Source organism: Ranitomeya variabilis, chromosome 6 (assembly GCF_051348905.1).
Source record: "Ranitomeya variabilis isolate aRanVar5 chromosome 6, aRanVar5.hap1, whole genome shotgun sequence".
Taxonomy (NCBI): Eukaryota; Metazoa; Chordata; class Amphibia; order Anura; family Dendrobatidae; genus Ranitomeya; species Ranitomeya variabilis.
Window position 1 is genome coordinate 398,453,776 of NC_135237.1, and position 27,357 is coordinate 398,481,132.

The 27,357-nt window shown below is 43.7% G+C and overlaps 1 protein-coding gene across 2 annotated transcripts in view; it reads right to left on the reverse strand.

Moving 5' to 3' along the window:
* Positions 1-361: 361 nt before the first annotated feature.
* The window catches only part of MC5R (melanocortin 5 receptor), a 192,151-nt gene continuing 165,155 nt past the window's right edge, over positions 362-27,357 (reverse strand). Inside the window, exons 3-4 of one of the 2 annotated variants that reach the window (XM_077267685.1) lie at positions 19,854-19,966; positions 362-1,440 (exon numbers count right to left, since the gene is read on the reverse strand). In XM_077267685.1, coding sequence (XP_077123800.1) covers positions 373-1,350 — 978 coding nt within the window. In that variant the 5' untranslated portion in view covers positions 1,351-1,440; positions 19,854-19,966 and the 3' untranslated portion in view covers positions 362-372. The remainder of the gene's footprint in view (positions 1,441-19,853; positions 19,967-27,357) is intronic. The other variant, XM_077267686.1, reaches the window with a different exon arrangement.

Genomic DNA, 27,357 nt, shown 5'->3' on the forward strand with positions numbered 1-27,357 from the left:
ACTATATGTAATTCATAACACCAAATTTTTAAATATAACTTCTGCACTATAATTCAGGATCCTTCTGCTTTATTTTTATTTTCTAATTTTTGAACATTTAGAATTATATTTATACACAGTACTTTTGGGAATATACAACTTCATGTGACTATTTCCATTTATTATATGAAATAATTATCAGATTAGTTAATTATTTCAGTTGTATAAACTTTAGTTTTTTGAACATTTTGAAATTAAGCATTTCATTTTTTTGTAAGCCATTTGATGCCCACGTGTATCGCCTCCACACCTGTTAAGAAAACCATAAAAATATTTATGAACAAAGGAAACTGCAAGCAAAAGGAGAAGCATGATGGTTTCAGGATTTTATTATTAATATTTGCTAGGCAGCTCACAGGTTATTCGCAGATTGCAGCAACAAATGATTTCCTTGAATGTTTTTCGCATTTCTTGGCTGCGAAATGCATATATCAGAGGATCGATGACGGAATTGCACATTATAAGAATGAGGTACATATTAAAATGAGACATAAAACACACACAATAAAGGTTCTGTGGACATGAAATCATGAGAATTAGATGGAGAAAGAATGGTGCCCAGCATACAATAAATATACCTATTAATATAGTTAGAGTAATGGCGCCCTTCATACTTGTTCTCTGGTGGACAGAGTTATAGCCTGGCAAAGCAGCTATCCTCTTTACATGAGTGCGTGCCAGCAAGAACATATGAATATACAAAGATACCATGAGGAAAAGCATGGTGAAAAACATAGTAATAAGACATATTATTACATAAGTTGATTCATAGTAGAGAATAAATATAATACCACATCCTGTACAGAATGTCCAAATACAAGCAATAATGGCTCCAGCTCTCCTTACTGTCATGATGTTATGGTACCTTAATGCATAAAAGATGGTGATATACCTATCCACTGCTATGGCAAGTAAGCTGCACATAGAGGCCACCACTGAAATACAGATCATTGAATCAAAAACATTGTCAATATGACGTACAAAGGCATCTTCCATGACTAGATGTTTATTGTTGATAAGATTTATGGTGATTGTCTCCCATGCATTAGACACACTAACTAACATATCAGCTACTGCTAAGCTACACACAAAGAAATACATAGGCGAATGCAGATTCTTGTTTTTAATAATGGCAGAGATGACTAAGATGTTTTCAAGGAGACTTACAATGCCAAGGGTTAAAAATACTTCAGCAGGTATTACCACTTGATCACATGACGATAATTTAGTCTTGCTTGTGGGCACCGTATTGTTGCCATCCAAGTTGCTTATATTAAGTTCCAGTATACGTGGATGCAATGATGAGTTCATCACTTAAACAAAGTGGAGGTCTTTTCTTCAGAAAGTTGAACTGCAGTGATCTTTATAGTCAGAACCCATTGTCACAAGTGTTATAATATGCTGAAAAAAACATAAATATATTAATACAATTTGCCCATTTAACTTAGTTTTTACACTTACTTGTATACAAGTCGGATATTTTGATTTAAATACAGTTACATTTTTCATAATGTCAATGTCCATAATTTTCAAGTGAAACTGAGATGTTGATAAAATGAAGCTTTTCTTTACGTGTCAAGGAAAGCTAGATGACAATTATTATAGCAACAGCTTAAGTTCTCCTTAGGACCATCAACCCCTGTCCTAAATGTCCGATCAATGAGGAAGAATTACATCTATCCCAACTTTGAAAAATATTAAAGAGACTGATTTTCATTATGTACAAAATAAGTACCCAACCCCCACTCAGTCACTTATTTGCAATCTCACCAAACATATTGCTCCTAGTGAAGCCTATTAATATTTCCGCACAGTATACTACAACCTTCACGGTCCTAATAATACCCTCGCACACAGTATGAAGCCACTATAATACACATGGTATGATGCTCCCCACAGTAGATTCCTCCATGTGCAATATGATCCAACTACAGTATATCCCCTTACACACAGTATGATGGCTTCATAGTACATTTCCAAGCACATAGTATGATTTCTCCAAAGTATATTTTCCCACAGAAAGTATGAAATCCCCATATAAGGTTCCAACACACAGTTTGATGCACCTCCAGTACATTCCCTGCACATAGTATGATGGCCTGAAAAACATTTCCCCACACACAGGATGATGTCCCCACAGTACACCCTCACTTCACACACAATATGATGTCCTCACATTACATTTCCCCTACACTGTATGATGCTGGACAGTTCCACACACACAGTAAGATATCCACACACTACATCCCCCTATACACATTATGATGTCCCCAAAATACATAACAAAACGCATGCAATATGATATCCCTTTCACTACATATCCTCCACAAAGTATGATGCCCCACAATACATTACCTATACACACAGCATGACTTCACAAAAATAAATTCCCAGACACACAGTATGGAGTTCCCATAGTACACTTTTCTCTAAACATCATGAAACCCCCAAAGTGCCTTTACCTTACAAACAGCATCATGTTCTCTTAGTACGTTCCTCCACACACCTTATGATGTCCCCATATTACACTTCCCCACACACAGTATGATGTCTCTACAGTTTACTCCCCTACATACAGTATGATGTCCCTATAGTACATTCCCTCATACAGAGTATTCTATCTCCAAAGTATACCCCCCACATACAATATGATGTCCCTATAGTTAATTCCCCTACACAGAGGCATCCAAGAAAGTCCAATAAGTGCCATTGTGAAGGAGAAAATGTCTAATGAAATCAATTATTAAACCTTATATAAGTCAGTTCAGATGTTGGCGCCACAACATATGCTGCTAAGGGATACGCATGCCAGGCATCGACACTCTGCTTGGATCGAGGAAGAACGTCCAGGGTGGCTCGACTAGGAGACTGATCACCTCCATAAAAACACGGTAAGTCTGCTGATTTCTTTATGAATATGTAGTAATTGCTTGTGTTACTCGAGCCATTCTTGTAGTTCGGTACTCGTGTTTGCAGAGTGTCTGTGCCGCCCTGACACGGTAGGGTGTGTGATACATATACCTGGTGGCCTTAAAAGAACCCACGGCTACTGGATGTGCGGAGCACAAACCATGATTGATTGCTTCTAACCTGTTGCATGTTTTGTCTTAAATGTGCCAGCACTGTTCTGGGGTATTGAGTCTTCTGCCTGTGTGTAGCAGGCAGGGGGAGAGGAGGTTGTCTATGATACGGTGAGCGCAAAGTTGCTCCTAGAGTCTCGGGTGTGGAGCATGGCATGATAGAATCACAGGCGGTCGAACCACATAGTGCAAAAAACGGTAGAGACCTCTTTGAACCCTAGCATTGTGCACAAGGTCTGAGATAGAAATCCCAGTTACAGAGGACGGTCAGTTTTTATGTTTGTCCATCCATCTGGTTATGTGTGTCTGAGAGTGTTGTCCCTCTTCCAGAATTAGCCGTCCTATCTGTGACCGCACGTGAGATATGAGATTAGTGTTGGTGCTGTGGTGAGCGCAAATTCTATGTAGTACCAGGTAACTCGGTGCGGTCCGAGGGGAGACACGGCATTAATACAGCAGACACCTCTCGTTCTCTGTGTGGTTCATAGATTTGGGCTGAGACTTCTGGTGACTGGAAAACGCTCAGTCTTTTGTTTGTCTATAGCCAGCAAGAAAAAAAAAATTGAGAAGTTTTTGCAATTCTGTAAGAGAGGGAGGAAATGTGAGGATGGCAGATTAGATTGCAGTATGATAGTATCTACCAGAGACGGAAAGAAGCACATACAGAATATGAGGCAATTAATGAAAATATGTGGATTCCACAAGACAGGTAGATTGCAGCTGTTAGAATGGCGGGGAGTTATTAAAGAAAAGAAAGGGAAGCTGGAGGATGAGGGATTCTTGCAGGCAGCCTTAGCCTGGTGCAGGACAGCAGAAAATCTATCAAAGGAAAGCTGGGTGGAAGAGGAGAGGAAAGATGGAAAAGGCAATGTAATATATTATGTGTATTACAAAGCCACTGCTGACCAGCCAACACCCAATAATGGTGGTCAGGGGGATTGGACTTGCAGAAATTGTGGTCAACAGAATCCTGATTTTTATGTTACATGGTCTGCCTGTGGTGCACCCCATTCAAATCCAGACAATGCATTTGTCCCACCCCCACCTGTCCCAACTCTGGTAACACAGTTGGTGTGTCCGGACACCCAGCCCCCAGCTTCCACTGTCGGCCATCTTGGTGCCCCCAAACCACACCCCATCCAGCCCCCAGCTTCCACTGTCGGCCATCTTGGTACACCCGAATCACACCCTGAGAAGGCCCTGACTGAAACCACACCAGTGCCTGCAGCAGCCTACCCCGTCCTCACTCTTAATGGTCAATATTACACTCCACCACCTAATCCATTAGTGCCTACATCCGCAATGTCAAACCTATTTCCTTACATTCAGTCATCCCCAGTACTAAGCCCTCGTCCGTCTGTCTCCCATGCTTATGGTAACCAGAGTTCTGGGTATCCGGCCACTGTATCTGCTCAGGGACACGCACCACCTCCATACAATCCGGGTGAGCCGGGAGGGGCACCCAGTCTCCCCGGAGCTCCCTCATACCAGAACCCAATACCCTCAAGTGCTGAATGGGATGAGGCCTCAACCGTGACAGGACCACCCCTGAACAATGGACACCTCTCTTTGAACAACACCTTCTCTTGGGCCCACTCCTAACGGTGGGCCTTGGTGACATAGTTACACAGCGGTTGGATGCCATATTGAATTCAGCAAATACTAACCTTAGACATACGGCAGGGCTGGCAAAGACAATAACTTTAGCAGGAGGTGAAGACATCCAGCGTGAGTGTGACACCATCATTCGCCGGCAAGGTCCTATTCACCCAGGCCACACTGTCGTCACCAATTCCGGTAAATTACCCACAACATTCATCATACATGCTGTTGGACCAATCTATAACCCTGCCGATCCAAATGGAAGTGCAGCAATCCTCAGACAAGCAGTGTTGGCTGCTTTGGACTATGCTCACATGAATCAGAATGTGAAGACAATAGCCCTACCCGCTATTAGGGCCGGCATCTTTGGGTTCCCGCTCCTAGCTTGTGCTAAAGAGATGGTTGACGCAATTCGTACCTACTGCACAGTCTCACGCTCACTCTCTGAAATCAGGCTTGTCACTGAGGATGACAGAACAGCCCAAGCCCTGAATCATGCCTGCCAAGCATGGGTGGCACCTACCGCCCGATCCCCAGTACAGCTACCCCTGCCACATATCCCTGCTCCATTACTTAAAGATGAGGAAGATCTGGAACTGCTCCATGGGCTATCTCCGCCGCTACCACCACCACCCCAAAACACCAAAACTGCGGTCCTATGAGTACCTGAACCTGTGATGTATGTTAAGTTCACTCCTCAGCAAGCTGCTACCCTCGTGTCCACTTTACCAGATCCAGAACTCCAACCCACGCCATTCTACAGATGCATTGTTCAAATACAAAAATTATATTCAGCCACCTGGCAAGATCTTCAGGCCCTTGCATGGGTAAAAGCAGGTGACATCTATTGGCCTGTGATAGAAGCTTCCCTGAACGACTCTAGACTAGTGTGTGACACCACGTGGGAGTCAGGGTTAGAATTTTGTGACCAACTGAAGGCCTGGGCCCAAGATAAATTGACAGACCAATCCATTTCCTTGACAGATGTACATCAAGAGTCTGGAGAAAGCATTGAAAAGTATGCTCGTATCGTACAATTATTCCAGGATCTGGGGTTCCAACAGGATATCAAGAACCAACTTCAACTCCTTGTGTCCTCCTTCATGGAAGGGTTGCAGGAAGACATAAGAACCATGTTCACCACCCATCATCCGGAGTACAGCAACCTTGACCTCAGGACAGTTTTGTTGATTGCTAAAGGGTATGAGAAGTTGTCAGCATCTAAGAAGGAGGCACCAGCTACCCCACTAATGCAGATGACCACCGCCCCACTGATGCAGATGACCCAACTGCAAAACAGGCCACCACAGTATTACTCTGTCCCCAGCTTGGCTTACAGACCGCCTGGAACTCAAGATGGTATGCGTCAATGCTTTAGGACCTGCTTCAGGTGCGATCGAGAAGGTCACTTCAGCATGACCTGCTGAACTCCACAACACCTTTGTCTTCTACCCTTCAGACCTCGGAGTCTTTATGAGACGTCTCTTCCAGTCCCCAACCAAGTTCAACAGTCCATGCCAACCCAAGTCGAACAACATGCATATCAACGCTAGGAAATGGGCAAACCCGTGTCTCTGCTGGCCTCTGTTCCTTCTGGTCCCATGGCTAAGGTAACCCTCAATGTTGTAACTAAGTGAATCCCCTTCCTTGTAGACATGGGCACAGCCAGAATGGTTATACGCCAGCAAGACCTCCCATTCTCCTCTCTCGCAACTGAAGACCTCATTACCTGTATTGGCGTGGATGGCGCCGCAAGGAAATCATATCTAACGAAACCTATACAAATTGGACCATATCAAGAAACAGTTGCTCAGTTGGTAATCTCTCCTACATGCCCGGTTAATTTACTTGGAGCAGATCTTCTGTCAAAACTTAAAGCTACCATCTCCTATTCGGAAGACGGTATGTCAAATACTCTACGAGATCCCCTTACCATGGAAGAAGAATGCACCCTTGTTGCTTCACCTCTCCTTTTAAATCTCGCAGTTGGCTTCACACCCATACCAGACCATATTCTGGCACAAATACCATCCAGTCTTTGGGCTACAGGCCCTGAAGATATTGGAAAACTTAAGGTACCGCCTGTGAGAGTATACCTTAAAGAAGGCGCCCAGCTCCCGAGGAAACCACAGTACCCTTTAAAGCGGTCCCAGGAAGTATCTTTGGGTGAACAGATAGCCGCCTTATTGGCCAACGGAGCCCTTATCAGATGTGTTTCCCCGTGCCATACGCCTCTTTTTCCCATCAAGAAAAGAACTTTAAAAGGGGAACCAGAAAAATTCCGGATGGTTCAAGACCTGAGAGCCGTCAATGCTGCCACAGTTCTCGACACTCCAGTGGTTCCCAACCCTCATACTCTTCTATCAGAAATTCCATCTATGGCAGTGACATTTACTGTCATCGATCTAGCTAATGCCTTTTTCAGCATTCCTCTACACCCAGACTGCCAATATCTGTTTGCTTTTACCTACCAGTGGTCCCAATATACATGGACTGTTTTGGCTCAAGGGGCCCAGAACTCTCCTAACCAGTTCTCTCAGACTCTCCAGATCTGCCTTCAACCTTGGAAGGACGCTCATCCTCAGGTCATTCTCCTGCAGTACGTTGATGACCTCCTCCTGTGTGCCGCAGATGAGGAATCCTGCACGACGTCCAGTCTGGCTCTTCTCTTGTTCCTTTCCTCACAGAACTGCAAGGTCTCACTAGCCAAGGTACAATGGTGCCAGAGTATAGTTACTTTTCTTGGACACTGCATCTCCCAAGGACTCAAACATCTAACCACTGAGAGAAAGGAAGCTATATATGGGATACCCACACCAAGGGGTTTCAAGCAACTTCAATCTTTTCTCGGACTTGTTACCTACTGCCGCCAGTGGATCCCGAATGCATCGCAACTTCTGGCACATCTGTATGAGGATCTTAAGTCAGGTGCAGTCAGTGGTTCCTGCTTCAGACTTTCTCCCAGCTCCGAATGCAATATTGATGCTCTGAAAGAAGCTATCATGTCAGCACCAGCGCTTGGTATACCAAATTATGATTTGCCTTTTACTCTCTTCATCAGTGAAATTGACGGCTACGCAGCTGGAGTTTTATGCCAGAAGCATGGAGGAAAAATGCGTCCTCTTGGATACTATTCCGAAAACTAGACCCAGTCTCCCTTGCCTCACCATCCTGTCTCAGAGCTGTCCATGCAGCTCACATTCTCTTGGATAAGACAGCAGATATAACTCTGGGACACCAAGTTGTTCTCTATGCTCCTCATGATATACAAGCCATCCTTTCCCAGACACAGCCTCAGCATCTGTCTACTCAGTGACACCTCAGGCTCCAATGTTCTCTTCTCCTTCCAACGAATGTAACACTGAAGAGAAGTACTGTGCTGAATCCATCCACCCTACTTCCTCTTTCCAGGGGGGATTCAGTGGACCTCGACCACCCATGGCCAGAAACCACCAACCCTCCAAATGACCTTTTACCAGATGAACTAGGTCCCTTCAATCCTGACTGTCTGGAGCACATGCTATCAGAGACTCAACATTTACCTAGGGTATAGGAAACACCGCTACCAGGAGCCGAACTTGTGGTGTATACAGATGGATCCAGATATGCTGATGATACTGGATGATTTCACACTGGATGGGCTGTAGTGACCCAAGAAGAACTTATTTCAGCTGGATCCTTGCCACCTTCAATGTCAGCACAGGAAGCCGAACTCAAAGCTGCAACTGAAGCCTGCAGGATTACAGAGGGGAAGGTGGTTAACATCTACACAGACTCCAGATATGTTTTTGGAATTGCCCATGATTTTGGACAACTGTGGGCCACTAGAGGGTTCCAAACCTCAGTTGGGACCCCTGTGAAGAATGCCGAAGCAATTCGCCAGTTAATGGAGGCTCTGACGCTCCCGAAGACAGTAGCAGTCGTTAAGACCAAGGCTCATGGCAAGCTGGGCTCTGCAGAAGAAAAAGGAAACTACTTTGCAGATCAGATGGCAAAACAGGCAGCCCTGTGGGAACCAGGGAAAGAGGAAGTAGGGATGTATGTGGTCACAAGGAGTAAAAACAAAGCTATGCGGAAAAATGAAGAACCACAGCTACCTCCTGTGACCAAACTAAAGATACATCAGGACCAAATGGAGCCTGAGGAAATAGACCAATGGATCAGCAAGAAGGCACTAAAAGTTCAAGATGGATTATGGCAAATAGGTACCAAATTATGCCTTCCCCGAAGCCTATACTCCCCAGTTATAGCATGGGCCCATGGAGTGGCCCACAGAGGAAAGAACCAGATGCATGACACTATCAACAAGTACTATGTGGCACCGGGCATAGCTACGCCAATTCTGGAATCCCAGAAGTTGTGGAGAGTGACCAAGGTCCGGCCTTCACAGCAGTAATCACAAAAAAACTTTGGGACATGGTTGGGGCGGGACTGGGCTTACACACACCATATCACCCACAAAGTAGTGGTAAGGTTGAGCGACTCAATGGCACCCTCAAAAACAAAATTCTAAAAATCAGTCAGGAAGTGTCCTTACCCTGGCCAGATATTCTCCCAATTGCCCTATACTCTGTCCGAAACACTCCTAGGGGGGTACACAGACTGACACCCTATGAGATTCTTTTCGGTGGCCCACCCAGGTTAGGATGCTATTTTCCTCAGCAGCTTAGTGTAGGGCATGATGGATTGGTTAATTTTGTTATTGCACTAACTAAAGAATTGTCAGTAACACATGCAAAGGTTTTGTCTTCCATTCCAGATCCTGACCAAGACGAGTCTACCCACAGTTTGCAACCCGGGGACTTCGGCCTGGTTAAAAGGTTCACTAGAAAACCACCTCTTGAGACCAGATACGAGGGTCCGTACAAATTTCTCCTGACAACGCCTACCTCAGTGAAACTCGAAGGGAGATCAACATGGATCCACGCCTCACATTGCAAAAAAGTGGACCAACCACCCGAGTAATACATATCCTTGCCATCGGCTACCTATTGCTGATATGTATAAAAACTGGGCAACAGGTAGCTGTAACTAAAAAAAAGCGAATTATTACTTTCTGGTACAATTCCTCGAGTACAGTGGTGGCCACATATGGGTTTGATGCTTGTGATGGAGCGGCCCCACTGCCGCAGGGCCGAGGGGTACCCGGTACCGAGCCTCTCTGTCTTAGTTTTGGGGTTGTCACGGTGGCTAGACCCGGCCCGTGACCCTCCTGAGGGGCGTCCAATGAAGGTGGAGAGTGATGATGTGGTGGTGTGGTGCAGGTCGCGGTGAATAATGAGGACACCAGGTAGCAGTCTCTTTACCTCTTTACTGAAGGCTTTAGGATCCTCAGTCCAGAATACGGTTAACCGGGCTGCGTGAGTCCGGCCAGTCCGATCGCACCTCCAGAGTTCCCTTTGCAGGTGGAAATCTGTGCCTACCTTCTAACGCTTGTGTGTTGTGGTCCTCCCCTGCTGTGCTTACGGGATAGTCCCCACAACTGTTGTGTCTGTTTCTGAAGTTCCCTCACAACTCGATTTTGATGTTCTTCTTCGTCCCCCCAGATGATATGGCTAGGACGCACCCGTATGACGGGTAGGCTCGGAGCTCTTCTGGGACCCTAGTGTCGCCCCTCTCCAACTGTTGCCCCCTATGTCTTCTTAGGTGATTTGAGTGAGACAGCCCGCCTATAACTGACTGTCCTGCCATAGGTTTGAAGTAAGGCCTGGAGCTCAATACTTCCTTGGCGTTTCCGGCCACCGGCTACGCGCCTCAGTAGGATGTTGCCTCGTCTTACAGCACGACTCCTACTGGTGTTTCTCCTTGTTGCGTTGATCTCGTTTCTCACTCAGCACAATAAACCTCGCTTCTTGTCCTTTCTTGGGGTACCGCCGCGATGAAGTGCAGGCGCGGTCCCGTAACGTTCTTTCCTGTTCGCTAGGCCTCTGTCAGGATCCCACCCCTGACAGGGACCCCCCTGAATCTTCCCCTGCAACACCCTCTGCCACAGGATGTTGCCTGGTTCCAACCCAGTCAGCTTCTGACTAACTTCCTATCTAACCCCCAGTTTTACCAGATTGTGAGGAGTGGCCTAATACATAGCACCCTTAGCTCCCCCTGGAGGCCGACTGTGAAGTGTATTGGTGTCTGTGATACCTGGTCAGGTGAACTCCTTCAGTGCCATCAGACGTACCATAGCCCCCCTTAGCGGCAGAGCATCAGTACTGCAACGACCAGGACTCTGGGGCGCTGTAGTGACATAATACAGGGAAGTGGGTGTGGGGAGTCAGGAGCGTCACGACTCTCGGGAAAGACAGAACAGTTTGTATTCTTTATTTGTGGTAATTGGGAAGGATGGAAAAAAAACTGGCTCCTGGACATCTGTAGGGTGGGATACAAGTGATAAAGGGTGGGGATATAAACTGACCCCTGCCCTCAAACAAAAGAGTAGTAAGGGGAAGTCCTTGCTTACGTGGATGACGCTACTCAAGTCTGACTCTAGTGACCAATGTAGGACAAAGTGTCATCCTTTGATACTCACTATTGAGGATCCGTCACCTAATGATGCAGGAGAGTATACTTTGGGTGCATATTATAGTCAGGGGGGAAAGACCCCAACAGGCAATTTCCAACTTAAAGATATGCTGAAGTCTCAGGAATGGGCAAATGTGCAGGGTGAAAGAGACAAATCTGGAATACCATGGATTCCACTTCTTCAACATGTTCGTGTTTTCAGGGGCATAACTGCAATCCAGAACCCCACTTATGAGGATACACTTACTTACTATAGAGACTGGATATACAGATGTTAACGCCTGGGTTGAGTGGATGAGGTACACTGCACAACAACAAAATAGATCCAATTGTTATGTGTGTGCAGCAGCCAGGCCTCATTTGGGATCTGTTCCCCTATTAATCCCTGAATTGGAGGAAGAGTGTGTCCTTGCCCTCTTTACCAACACCTCCACTAATAATACACAATGTGGGAGATGGAGGGATAAATATCCTGTGTTGGATAAAATTCTGTTTCTTGGTAGAAGTATTACTATCTATCCTGGTAATTACACCTGTATGCAAGTGCAAGGAGAGGGCCGTTTCTTGGGGAATTTTAGTAAGGGTTTTTGCTATAATTACTCCTCAGCAACCCCTGAGAAGTTAACACAGCAGGTCTCCTCAGTAGCGGACATATTCTGGATATGTGGGGCTATGAAGATAAGGTCTAAGTTAGAGGGTAATTGGACGGGACAGTGTACTTTGGCCAAGGCCATCATGCCTTTCCATCTTATCCCTGAAGGTTCGCCTTTGACTAATCAGAAACAGCCCCAACGTATGAAAAGAGTAATTGCCCCAAAAGAAAGCTTTGACCCTCATGTGTATATTGATGCTATAGGGGTACCAAGGGGGGTCCCTGATGAGTTTAAAGCAAGGAACCAGGTTAAAGCAGGATTTGAGTCTATAATCCCTATTGTAACTGTCAATAAAAACGTAGATTGGATTAACTACATATATTATAACCAACAAAGATTCATAAATTATACTAAGGATGCATTAAAGGGGATAGCTGAACAGTTGGAAGCTACATCCACTATGGCTTTCCAAAACCGGATGGCTTTGGATATGTTACTAGCAGAGAAAGGAGGGGTATGTAAAATGATTGGAGAAACTTGTTGTACCTTTATTCCCAATAACACAGGCCCGAATGGAAAGGTTACCTTAGCTATAAAAAAGCTTGAATCCCTATCTGAGGAACTTAAGAAAAATTCAGGATTTGATGATCCTTGGGATACTTGGTTTGGGTGAATGACGGGATGGCAGAAATGGTTGGCACAGATTGGTACAATTATTATGGTAATCCTTATTTTCATGTCTGTGGTTTCTTGTTGTATATTTCCTTGTGTTAAACAGCCTGACCCCTACCCTGGCTTTCCAAGAAGATGATGATGGCCATGATTCTACTATAAAACCCCTAAAGACCAATTCGATTTATTAGTTGGGAATAAATAATTCTGACTTCTACATGAATAAAGATTGCACCAAGGGGGGTAAAAGTTCAATATTGCCCGTCTAAAGGACAGCTCAGATGTCACAATCCATATACTGTGTTTTCTTTTTGTTCTTTTTGTGTTTGTCACTGTACCCTGTCACTGTCCCCTGTGTGTATTATCTGCAGTGGTGAGGCTAGCGTCCTTGCCGGCCAGTGCACTAGTCAGGTCAGAGTTAGGTATCAGTGAGGGACGAGGTTCCTGGTGGTGGTGGGGGGAAGGACCCACTTAGGGCGTTAGGGCAGTGCAGGGACAGGCTCAGGTTAAATTCAGGTGGTGACCATTCCCCATTTCCCTATTGGTAAGGCCTTCCTTTCCCCATTTTCCATCCCTTTCTGTGTGTTGTGCATTCATTGACTGACCACCTATTGGGTCATATTACATTGTGACATCAGGTTAATAATTGATTTAGGGGGGATTGTGAAGGAGAAAATGTCTAATGAAATCAATTATTAAACCTTATATAAGTCAGTTCAGATATGGTGTAGCAAGATGGCGATTGTGTCTTTGAAACTGTCTTGAAGATCCTTGAAACGGTCCTGGAAGGAATCTTTGGAATGCAGGAGTGAAGGCACTGGAATACACCGTATTTGGAAATGAAGCTTGGAATGAACCAATCAGAGTGACACTAACTATTCAGAAGTTGTGCGACCTCCCCTATTTCCTGTTTTTAGTATCTTCCTTTGTTCAGAATAAAGTTCAGTTGGGCACAAAGCTTGACTGAGAGAGGAAGTGTGCGTCTGTGTGTCTGATGCATTCTTAAGCGCGCACTCAGCTTATATTTGGTCAGGTACAAGCAATCATATTGATCTCACTTTAAGAGATCACCCTCACACCATGACCATCTCCTAAAGTGGATTGAGCTATATGATAGATTTAACACCAGTACAGAGATTGCACAAGAATAGCAAAAGTTAGTTGTCAATGCATCTGCACATTGTGAAGAGAAGGTTTTTAGAGGCTCGCCTGCTGTCAATAATGGCAGCAAAGAAACTACTTCTCTCCAAGAAAAACATCAAGGACAAACTGACATTAAGCAAGAACTACAGGGATTGGACTGTAGAGGATGGAGGTAAAGTTATTTTCGTTGTTGAAGCTTTTTCAGACTGTTTGGTACATTTAGAAGAATGATTTTCCAGAGAAGAAAAGTGAGCTACCATGAGTCCCGTGTCATGCCAACAACAGTAAAGTTTCCTGAGACCTTTCAAGTGTGGGGTTGCTTTTCATATAAAAGAGTGAGCTCACTCATAATTTTGCTTGCGAACACTGACATGAAAAAAGAAAAATATCTAAACATGCTCCAAGAGCTACTTCTCCCAATGATCTTGGAACAATTTGGTGATGAACTTTTGCCAGCATGTTGGAGCATCATGTCACAAGTCAAAAGTGAAAACCAAGTGACGTAGTGAGCAAAATATTGAAAGTTTGGGTCAATAGCCAAGAAACTCCCCAGATCTCAATCACATTAAAACCCTGTGGTCAATTTTCAAAAACTGAGTGTGCAAACAAAATCACATAAATTGTGACAAACTCAAATCACTGATTAGATAAGTGTCATGCCTCTGGATCCGAAGCCTTGAATCTGTGTTCTGTGGTTGGTGTCTCTTTCTGCTGAGCACAGTTGATTCACATTTTCTTTGGGTGTTTTAGTGCTGTCACCTTTGTTTCTGTCAGTTTAGGGTAACAAGTGGTTTTCATTTACTCTATTTGTCTGTCACCTTTCAGGTGCAGCTTTAAATAGCTTCCCCTACTGTTGTTTACTGCTGGTGATAGACCGCTGGATTCACTCACTTAGTCATATTTTGTGTGGTTACAGTTGTTTCTTGTGGGATTTCTTTATTACTAGTGATCCTAGGAGCTGCTAAGTTCATTCATGGTAAGCCGCTGTCGAGTGGGGGCATTGCATTTTCTTAGGGTGCCAACATCCGAGGTCAGGCAGTGACAGACCAAGGTCAGAGAAGGGCTTTTTTCCTAACTTCGACAGGGACCTGTCAGGTTCAGGTATTTGTCTTCCTGGTTTATACATTACTTGTGTGAATGTGCTTTGGCAGTCATAACACCAAGAATAGGTTGCCATCAGTCAGGATTTCGTCCAGAAGCAAATATCTAGTATGGCAGGGCTTACTAAATAAGTCTTGAAAAATAAGGATCTTCACTGTAAATACTGTGTTTTTGCATTTCTCAAAAAAAGTTTAAAAATGTATGAAGTGCTGATAATTGTATTTCAGCATAGTCATAACATTCTGACTAGAATATCTAAAAACACAGCAGCTGCAAAATGTGAAAACCAACATTTGTGGAAGTCTCATAACTTTTAATCATGAGTGTACATTCCAGCGCCCCCACAGTACATTCCCCACAGATAGTATGATGCTCTCCATAGCACTCCCTATACAGTATGCTGTCCCCAAAAGTGCCCCCCTACAGTATGATGCCGCCACAGTTATCTCCACATGCACAGTAAGATGCCCATACATTACTACCCAAGTATTTCCTCCACAGTGCCCCATACAGAATGATGCTCTTCATATAGTGCCCCTCTTACAGTATGATTCCACCCCAGTACCTTCCATATTGTATGATGCCTCCCAAATTGTCGCTCATTCAGTATTATCCCATCCAAAGTGCATCACATACAGCATGGTAACCCCCACAATACATTTTCTCACAGTATGATGCCCCCTCAGCTCCCACACCCAGTATAATGCATGCATAGCCCCTTATAGTTTTATGACCTAATAGCTCTCAACACAAGGTATTGTGTCCATGACATTGGTATTGTTCGATAGCTCAGTAGGATTCTCCTACCTTTCGGCCCCCTCCCCAAATTCCCGGATAAACCCCATTTCCAATAAAGACAGGATTCAAAGCTTGGATAATAATTGGCCACAGTGGCCTTTATTATAACCATACAAACATAACGGTAAAGTAACGTGGGGAGGTCCTTGAAGCTCCAAACTGGTGGTAAACCATAATATATAGTGGACGGAAAACAGACCATAATTTACCCCCAGCCATTACCTGGGAGCACCAAAATACCCCGAAGGGTAACCATTGTCCACTTAACACCTGGGAATCCGGCCCACCGTTGCCAAGATCCCCCCAAACCACCAGACCCGAAACCAAACTTTACACCAACTGAAGAATCCGTATCCCGACGGATCCCCCAGGCCAATTTATTACCAACTCCAAGGACCCCTCCCACCGCTACCAGCCACTATGACCCAGAGCAACTAGCCCAGAAAAAACCCTCTAAACGAGAAAACAAAAACAAAAAACAGGGCGGGCGGCCGGGATCTCACGATTGGCCTCCAGAGCGGGAACTGGTCAACCCCACCCCCTCATTTCCCTATAAACCCCACCTAATGCATACTACCCCCCTCCCCTTAAACATGACCCCACCCTCTACCCTTCTGCTCCAAACCCCTGTCATGACGGCCTGCACGTACGCCGTCTGGGGGGAGGGGACGGCTCGCTCCGGCCTGCTCTTACTGCTCCCTCACAAATTAAGATGCCCACACTGCCTTATCACACAGTATGATGCCCATACAGCCCCTCACATATAGTATAATTCCTCCACAGTGTACAGACACATGCACCTCTACTACATCAACACAGGCACAGCCCATTATAACAACGCCAAGGTCTGCCACAACAACTCACACATACACAAGCATCTTACTTTCAAAAACACACAAAGCTCTGCTACACACATGCATTCCTTGCCTGTGTCGTCAACCATCGGATCCCTAGTCTACCGTCAGTCTTTATAAAGAACATCAGGTGATCAAAAGTTCAGCAGGATTTTCAATTTCAAAATAGACTAAGGCTAAGTGCACACGTTGCAGAATTGCCACGGAAATTTCCGCGGCAATTCTGCAACTCCTGCCGTGGGTATATCGCATGTGGAATTGGCATGCATATTCCTAGCATTTTGCAAGCATAATTAGCTTGCTGAATGATAGCATTTTCCAAGCGATCTGTAGCATCGCTTAGAAAACTGATTGACAGGTTGGTTATGCTTGTCAAACATAGTGTTTGACAAGTGTGACCAACTTTTTACTATTGATGGTGCCTAGGCAGCAGCAATAGTAGAAAGATATAATGTTAAAAATAATAAAATGATAAAAAAATGGTTATACTCACCCTCTGATGGCCCCCGATCTCCTCAGCGCTGCACGCGGCTGCTTCCGTTCCTATAGATGCTTTGTGTTCAGGACCTGCGATGACGTCGCGGTCACGTGACCGCGACGTCATCGCGGTCACGTGCCCGGGACGTCATCGCAGGTCCTGAACACAAAGCATCTATAGGAACGGAAGCGGCCGCGTGCACTGCTGAAAGGCGGGAAGACTCCAGGGCAATCAGAAGGTGAGTATATCACTATTTTTTATTTTAATTCTTTTTTTTAACAATTATATGGTGCCCAGTCCGTGGAGGAGAGTCTCCTCTCCTCCACCTTGGGTACCAACCGCACATGATCTGCTTACTTCCCGCATGGTGGGCATAGCCCCATGCGGAAAGTAAGCAGATCAATGCATTCCTAGGTGTGCGGAATCCCTGCGATTCCGCAAATTTAATGAACATGCTGCGTTTTTTTCTGGAATGCAATTCCGCTCTGGAAAACAACGCAGCATGTGCACAAACAATGTGGATTGCATTCTATTAAGTAGGATGCTTAATGTATGCGTTTTTTTCGCGGTTTTATAGCGTTTTTATAGCGAAAAAACGTGAAGAAAAAATGCAAAAAATCTGCTACGTGTGCACACAGCCTAAATAGTAAAAGAGGGATCAGATAGTTCCTATCCCACTGTTATATTCAGATGTTTCTGTATATCTAAGGAGCTGAAGTCGGGATATTTCTCCAACTTACTGTGGCAGCAGACAAGCTCTCCAAATGTAGGACAGTTCTACTGTATCTTGGATGGTTGCAAGCTATTATTGTATAACCTGATTTGCTATAAATTAATGACATAGCCCCTATGCTTCCTATTTTGATGGGACAACCATTCGACCTCCAAAAACTACCCTGACAGATGATGTTCGTAGCATTCAAGGTTAGGGCAAAGAGTAGGCAGATGTAGGCCTAGGGCACTCCCATACCGCCCTGGACGAGGGATTCTTAATAAAAATCATAATCACTGTTACTGAGTGACATTGCCCAGATCACATTACTTATCCCTATCTGTCTAGTACCCATTGAACTGAGTGTCAAATAGTTTCATAGACTCACTGCATCATTCTTACTGTTCATGGAGATGGCACATTTCAACATAGCTAAGGGCCAGTGAGCATGCAGAAAGGTGAGCTGGGTTAGTGTGTCTCTGTTTATATTAATCTATATGCATCAATGCTGTCACTGATAGTGAGTATAATATCAAGCACGCTTGCAATCACTCATCTTATTTCTAGTCCATTTGTAAAGTGTGCAAAACTGAAATAAAGGATACCATATATTATGCCACCTCACACCATAATTTTGAGTGTGGGGCCAGTGTAATCTTCTATAGTGAAAGCGTTCATGGTGTTGCCAATGGAGACAAAAGGCTGTCAAGGAGTAATAGAGGCTAAAGTGAAGGGATATTGTCCTCAGTAATGAGTCCCACTTTTGTCTTAAATGCAATGACAGCCAGAGATTAGTCTGGAGACAACGTCAGCAATGCCATGAAGATGACTTCATGATTAGTGTTGAGCAATACCGTCCGATACTTGAAAGTATCGGTATCGGAAAGTATCGGCCGATACCGGCAAAGTATCGGATCTAATCCGATACCGATACCCGATACCAATACAAGTCAATGGGACTCAAGTATCGGACGGTATCCCTGATGGTTCCCAGGGTCTGAAGGAGAGGAAACTCTCCTTCAGGCCCTGGGATCCATATTAATGTGTAAAATAAAGAATTAAAATAAAAAATATTGCTATACTCACCTCTCCGACGCAGCCTGGACCTCACCGAGGGAACCGGCAGCGTTCTTTGCTTAAAATGCCTGCGTTTACTTCCTTCCGTGACGTCACGGCTTGTGATTGGTCGCGTGCCGCCCATGTGGCCGCGACGCGACCAATTACAGCAAGCCGTGACGTAATTTTCAGGTCCTCGATGCCTAATTCTAGGTATTCAGGATTTTAAAATTACGTTCCGGCTTGTGATTGGTCGCGTCACGGTCACATGGGCGACGCGACCAATCACAAGCCGTGACGTCACGGGAGGCAGGAAACGCGCGCATTTTAAAATTACGTCACGGCTTGTGATTGGTTGCGTGCAGCCCATGTGACCGCGACGCGACCAATCACAGCAAGCCGTGACGTAATTTTCAGGTCCTGAATGCAGAATTAGGCATTAAGTCAAGATGTTTTGAAAAATTAGTTTGTATTCATTCATTATTTCAACACAGGTAATGCCTATAGATCCTATATATTCATACTTGTAAAGGAGGGGACACGGGAGGTTTCATGCAGAATTCCACCGCTGCCACCAATTGTCAAAGATTGCAGCCAAGTGGGTCATAATTGAACCACTCACACTGTTATATTTTTGTCTCAAATAGTCTTCTGATGCCCCATATCATCAAGACAATTACGTAATTGACCTATGAGTAACGGAGGAGGCTGCAGCTGTTTACACTAAGGCCAGTTAATGGGAAACTACCAGTGAGCGTATGGTATATACACCTCCGATTTCCATGCATGGAATATGTGTATATACCCCTGGTATGATAACTGCTAGCTCCATAATTACCCAAGAACTACTTGCTGCTACCACCAGTCATTTTTATACAGGCTGACTGTACGCCTGATTCTGGTAGCATATGGCTTTGTGGTGCAGTTTACAGAACAAAAAGAACAGAACTATTAAATGTTATATTTAATTCAGAACAGATAGGCAATGTTAATAAAAATATACAAAATATTTTACAAAGGGGACAAAACAATACAGCATATATATTCTGTCACCTTTGCACCTATATGATATGTGTCTGAGGGATGTGATCATGGATCTCTGGACAAGCTATGGCAGATAATATTACTCGCTACCTTCCCTCCTTTGCTTGACTGACTGCAAGGAAGGATGATGCAGTGATGAATTTTAACATATTTTATTCACAGTACCTTGATGAGATGAGTTAAGATGTCAGGGAAGATGAATGGATGAAGATGAGGTAGAACATTGAGGTGGAGGTAGAGGTAACAGGAGAATCCTCTCTTCAGTTCTGATATCCATGCTACCAAGATGGCAATGATCAGCAGAAAGGATGGGAGGAAGGAGATAGGAGGAGTTACAGAGAGAAGCATTGTGGGAATAACAGCTTCAGAACATGAAGACATTTAATAACAATAGCAAAAGCAGCAAAGTACAACAAACACTGTAGCAATAATGTCTATCTATGAAAATGAATTAAGTAACCCATATAACTTTAGGCAAATGTCCCTGTAATGGCTGAAAGCCCTTTGCAGACGATTAGCTGAACAGCACAATATACAATTACATAAAAAAACAGGATTAACAAAGAACTTACTAGACTGATCAAAACGATGATTCGGCTTAGCAAAGGAGAGCACTTCGATTGAAAAATGTCCAGTGATGGGAATCATACACTGATATGCATCTTTCTACGAGAACACAGATCATAATTTACCTTGACCTTTTATCAGCACCTGAGTCATACCCACACACTCCCCTTTCATGACCTCACGTGGGCTGGGCTGTGGGATGTCCTCAGCCCTTCAGGATTTTATGAGATTGCCAAAATTAACAATATCTTCACTCCATATAATCGCAGAAGTGCCAGATTGCCGCCATATTTTTTATCAGGATTTTATGCTTAGGGTACCGTCACACAGTGCCATTTTCATCGCTACGACGGCACGATTCGTGACGTTGCAGCGTCGTATGATTATCGCTCCAGCGTCGTATACTGCGGTCACACGTTGCAATACACGGCGCTGGAGCAATAATTTCATGACGTATTTGCGATGTAGAAGCCATTGGTTACTGTGCGCACATCGTATACAACCTGTGTCACACGATGCAATCATGCCGCCACAGCGGGACACTAGACGACGAAAGAAAGTTTCAAACGATCTGCTACGACGTACGATTCTCAGCGGGGATCCGGATCGTAGTAGCGTGTCAGACACAACGATATCGTAACGATATCGCTAGAACGTCACGAATTGTGCCGTCGTAGCGATGAAAATGGCACTGTGTGACGGTACCCTTAAGGTACCTTCACACGAAGCGACGCTGCAGCGATAGCGACAACGATGCCGATCGCTGCAGCGTCGCTGTTTGGTCGCTGGAGAGCTGTCACACAGACCACTCTCCAACGACCAATGATGCCGAGGTCCCCGGGTAACCAGGGTAAACATCGGGTTGCTGAGCGCAGGGCCGCGCTTAGTAACCCGATGTTTACCCTGGTTACCAGCGTAAAATGTAAAAAAAACAAACAGTACATACTTACATGCGTCCCACGGCGTCACTGTGTGAGTGCCGGCAGTAGCAGGGCACAGAGGTGACATCACCGCTGTGCTGTGCTTTCACTTTCACTTTGCGGCGCTCAGTCAGTGTGGGAAGCGGACGCCGGGGGACGCATGTAAGTATGTACTGTTTGTTTTTTTTACATTTTACGCTGGTAACCAGGGTAAACATCGGGTTACTAAGCGCGGCCCTGCGCTTAGCAACCCGATGTTTACCCTGGTTACCAGTGTAAAATATCGCTGGTATCGTTGCTTTTGCTGTCAAACACAACGATACACGGCGATCGGACAACCAAATAAAGTTCTGAACTTTATTCAGCGACCAGCGACATCACAGCAGGATCCTGATCGCTGCTGCGTGTCAAACTAAACGATATCGCTAGCCAGGACGCTGCAACGTCACGGATCGCTAGCGATATCATTACAAAGTCGTTTCGTGTGAAGGTACCTTTACTCAGAGACCAAACATGACATGGATGTTGGCAGCGATCTGGCCACTATTGATTTGGGGCTTATAGGCAGGTGTCACAGTTATGATAAAATATGCATATTCTTCCTTGATTAGTCCTGTAGTAGAAAATTTAGGCCCAATCACTATCAGATGTATACAAACCATGATATTCATAACTTTTAACTGATGCCTCGGTGTCTGGTATAAATGTAAAACATTTCCCTTGAAGGGGACAAAATTTTCACTTCAACTCAGGAAGGATGCATTTCCTGGAGACAAAAGAGATTTTTCCACTTCTCTATCTAGGCATAAACACATGTCCCTTTTGTTATCTGACTGTCTAAAAAGACCTTTCCTGTCTTATTAGATGTACTCTGAAGGGAATCTTGGCTTCAAAAGGAATTTTAGTTAGACTTGTCACTTCCTAACTATAAGGAATTTCCTCTATGTCAACTGGGCAATATAGGAAAGATATATATCTTGGTACTGTGTTTGCTAGTAGATAGAAACTGGACAATACTATTTCAAGGGAGCTTAGATTTCAAGCTCTTGTCTCTACTAGAAAATAAAGTGAAGGGTTGGTGGGGGGCTGAATGCCCCCTCACTAGTGGCTTCAGGGATCTTAGTATTTTCTATGACAATACTGTATATACAAACCATATTGTGTAAATCTATGGCATATCATCTGTTTATGTCCATTCTGACTTGGCTGGTGTGTGCAGGACAATTTAGGTTTCAGTCTTGTAAATGCAATCAGGCACAACATCCTCCCATAATAATCGTATTGTAAATCCTTATGACAGTTGTAGCATTGACATCTGCTGTACTATGTTAGTGGAAACTGTCATGTGAAATCTTTATTGGCCATTGATTATTTGTTAAATAATAAATAATACTATTTTATTTTCTAGCATTAACGCTTGGTTAAGCTTTTGATCATTTATTACCCAGCTTAGCTTTTCTTAGTAAAAGCCTATGTTATGTGTTATGATCCGGTGACCTTGGTGCCGCATGAGACTTTCTCAGGAGTAGGTGGAACCTGTACTGACCACAAACCCTAAACTGTCACCGCAACTAGAAGTAGCCGTGGGGTGTACCTAACACATCCTAGACACCTCGACACAGCCGGAGGACTAAATACCCCTATAGATGGAAATGGGAATTCTATCTTGCCTCAGAGCAGACCCCCAAAGGATAGACAGCCCCCCACAAATATTGACTGTGAGTATTAGAGGAAAGACACACGCAGGCAGAAATCAGGATTTAGCAAAAGAGGCCACGCTAGCTAAATAGGAAAGGATAGGACAGAATACTAAGCGGTCAGTATTAAAACCCTAAAAATATCCACAGCAGATAATACAAAAATTCCACCATCTAACTAAAGACATGGAATGTATATCTGCATCTCCTGAGAATCCAATTTGACTGAAATATCCAAACACAGTCTAAGCTGGACAAGAAAAAACATTATATAGTACTGAATTGTAAAGCACACAGCATGTGTGCTGCAGAAACAAAACCAGACACTTATCTTAGCTGATTTGGCAGCAGGGCAGGAGGAACCAGACAGAGATGCAAACCTCCAAGAACAATGGACAACTGGCAAGGGCTAATGAATCCTGCACACCTAAATATCCCAGTCAGAGCTGCAATCAGCAGGGACACCTGCCCAGGATTGCAACCCAGGGACAACTGCATTACTATCAACAACCACCGGAGGGAACCCAAGAGCAGAATTCACAACAGTTATGCTGACTTGGTTTACATTATCAAAGCTTGCTGACATGGGACTTTCCTCTTCATTTTGATATATGAAAATATTTACTGTCTTTTATTTAGCATTGCTTAGCAAGTATAACAAATCTAGCTTCTGTTATCGCAATCCCTCATACACACTAGCTAAGTTTACATACAGTACAGTATATAGTCATTTATTGTACATTAACCACTTAAATCCGGACATGCACATTTATTTAAAGCAGTTAGATGTGTATGTCATAAAGTATAAAAGTAAGAGAGTTAAAGGGAACCTGTCACCAGAAAAAAGCTATTAACCTGCAGATATGAGGTTAACCAGCAGGTTAACAGCGTTATTAGCCTACCATTGCCTGCAGGTAGCCAAACACTGCGAGGAGAAAAATAACTTTATTGCCCCATTTCAGTCACATGAGCAGCGCCAGGGCTGGTTCAGTCATCGCTTTGAGTACACAGGGCGGCTGCTGTAACTGCGCCCGTGGCGTTGACTGGCACTGGCTATGATTTGGGGCTCACTGTTAGTTAGTGCCAGGAGCTGGGTATTTTAAGAGCGATGAATGAACCAACACCATTTCCGCCCCCGTAACTGAAATTGAAATACTGTCGCGCATTTTCTCCTCACATTGTTCGGCTGAGTGCGGGTTATTAGCAATACTAATCTGTAGATTAACTCCACATCTGCAGGCTAATAACATTTTTTCTAGTGACAGGTTCCGCTCAATATGTACAGCATGGCAGGCACCTACTATACATAAATATCCAGCATAAAAATGATATTATCATGCATCCACACATTGTCTTCTGACAGGTAAGACATCCATAGGTTACAAAAAGGGAGCATGGAAAGGTCATCATACATCAAGAGTCGCATATTACAGGACGGCCACTGAAAATAACTGTGCAATACCTATATTTCTGGTGCTTGTGTGAATGACTACAACATTAAAAAGGCTCTAAATATTCAACTTAGGCTCATATTTATAAATGGCGTGACATTATTGCTACCATAGCACACAGAAATGAATGCCATCTCCAAATTAATGTGGTGCTGTAATGTCTCGCTAGTTACAAGATATCTGAAATGTATCTAGTCAATATCAGTACTTATATTTTCTGTATTCCATTTCTGTCCACATTTCTCATTTACCCTCTATTAGGAACAAATATGTTTCTGTATAAGATAGTGAGGCACAGAATGTCCGCATAATAAAAAACTATATATATATACATATATATATATATATATATATATATATTTTTTTTTTTTTTTTTTTTTGAGCAGCAGAATCGTGAATTGTACCTAATTATAATAAATGTGCTTGCTTACATTATATCAAGAATGTAGAGAAAATCCATCTACGAAAACAGTTTAACCCTTTTTTTACTGACAGAAAATGGTAAACGTTTGGTTGGTAGGTATATAAAGCTGATATGTGCAATCTGAATGTGCAGCTACAGGAGTAAAAAGCCAATTGGCAAAGACTCCCAGATTCTTCAGACAAACTTAATGCTCCCCATTGTAAAATCAACGGATACAATATAGTTTACATGCATTGTATATGGAAATCATGACTAATGTAAGGTAATAGTGGCAAATATTATGAAAATGGTAATGAAGGACTTGGTTTGTTAAAGAGAGACTTGTCTAATTTTATACAACCCCTTTAAAGTACATGAGCAGCATGGTTAGTTTGTGGATCATTTCTCTTTCTCTCTAAAATTGCTGATGGTACTGTCATTGGGGAAATGGTGGAGTGAATGCTAATGCTGGTATTGTTAATATAGGAGAATGTATATGGCATTAATATATGGGGTGTAAATAGATGTATTGTTGCTGTCAGTAAGGGAGAGATGGAAAGGGGAGAATGCTGATGTCAGAGAAAAAGGAAGGGAAAGAAAAACAACTATGCTGCCAGTAAAAGAGGGTAGGCAGGGAGGCAATGTAGCTGCCAGTGAGGGAGGGGTAAGAAGGATGACAATGCTGCTGCTAGTAGGTAAGAAGTAAGGAAAATGCAATTCCTAGCTGGGAAAGATGGATAATTTTCCTGCCAGTGATGGAAGGGTGTCAAGACACTAAATATCCCCGCTAGTTGGCACAGTGTAGGTATTAGGCTACTTTCACACTTGTGTCGTTTGGCCTCCATCGCAATGTGTCGTTTTGGAAATAATACGCATCCTGCAAATGTGCCCGCAGGATGCGTTTTTTTTCCCATAGACTTGTATTACCAAAGGATCGCGACGTATGGCCTACCGGAACTCTGCCCCCTCCTCCCTGGGACTTTAGAATGGGCAGCGGATGCGTTGAAAAACTGCATCCGCTGCCCACGTTGTGCCGAATTTTCACAACGTCCGTCGGTACGTCGCACCGATGCTTTGTGACAGCCCCGTACAGACGGAAGTGTGAAAGAAACCTTAGAGGAATACCACTGCCAATGGTGGAAAGATGGAGACTATATTGTTGCGAATGCTGGAGTGATTAAGCTACTGCCACTGTGGGAGATGTGGAGAGAGGGATGCTGCTTCCAGTGATGAAGAATTTATGGGAATGCTTCCTCCAGTGGGGAAAGGGTTGGAGGATGGACAAAGATGCTACCAAAATGGAAGGCTTAGGAAAAAGGGTTAAAAAATTGCAGTGTTGAAGATGCGTGGATAATGCTGCAGGCAATGGATAAACCAAAGAGTGCAGCAACGTATTCTATGTACAAAGATAAAGCCTTAAACAAAAAAGAAAAAGCAAACACCCTGCAGTAAATAAGTAGCAATAGTGCATGAAAATAATACAGGGTGCTTAATTAGCATAATCAAAAAAGCCATCCCACCATGTCACAGTGACCATATTCGGGATATTTACTTACTGCAGGGTGTTTGCCTACTTTCTTTTTGCCTTGGGTTTTGTCTATTTAGTGGCCAGAGTGAATATGCGCCTACACACTGCATGTACACCAAGTTATATGCTAGCTCATCTCTTTAGGTTTTTGTATGTGCCAACATGCTTGTAAAAATTAAACATCTGGAATGGCCTTCTGGAGTTTGGTCTGAGTGGGATGGAAAATAAAAAGGAAGATAGTTAGGCTACGTTCACACTATCAGTATTTGGTCAGTATTTTACATCAGTATTTGTAGCCAAAACAAGGAGCCGGAGAAAAATGCAGAAGTGGTGACATGGTTCTATTATACTTTTCCTCTGATTGTTCCACTCCTGGTTTTGGCTACAAATACTGATGTAAAATACTGACCAAATACTGATAGTGTGACCATAGCCTAAGAGAAGATGTTGTGTCGTTTGTGAGTTATTAGATGTAATTGCTCTCTGTTCTGCCTGTGATCACGTCAGATCAGTACTGTATTCTCTTGCATTATCTGCAATCGACATGTGAACAGGTGATATCTGACCACTATACCATCATGGTGGTGCCGTATTACTTGTCATACTACTGCTCACATTGTAATGTATACTATATAAGTGGAAAGGTGAAATCTGATCAACTGATTAGTTATTTTCTGTATTTCATTTTTCTTTATGAATATTGTGTTGGCATTGAGTAGCAGATGCATATCAAACGTCCAAAATAATGAAAGTAACCTCCAAACAATTACAACTAATCAAATCCCCCATATATATAATAAAGAGGGAATAAGAGGAAAAACAAAAATAATGTATCAATAAAATAATTTATTTAATGTATAAATATTAAAAATAAAACAAGGGAAAATCACTAACAAATGAGGGTGATACAGCAACCAGTAGGGTTGAGCGAAACGGGTCGGCCATTTTCAGAAGTCGCCGACTTTTGGCAAAGTCGGGTTTCATGAAACCCGACCCGACCCCTGTGTGGGGTCGGCCATGAGGTCGGCGATCTTCTGAATCTGGTATCGGAATTCCGATACCGAGTTCCACGACGTCATCTAAGGTCCTTCACGCGCTCATTC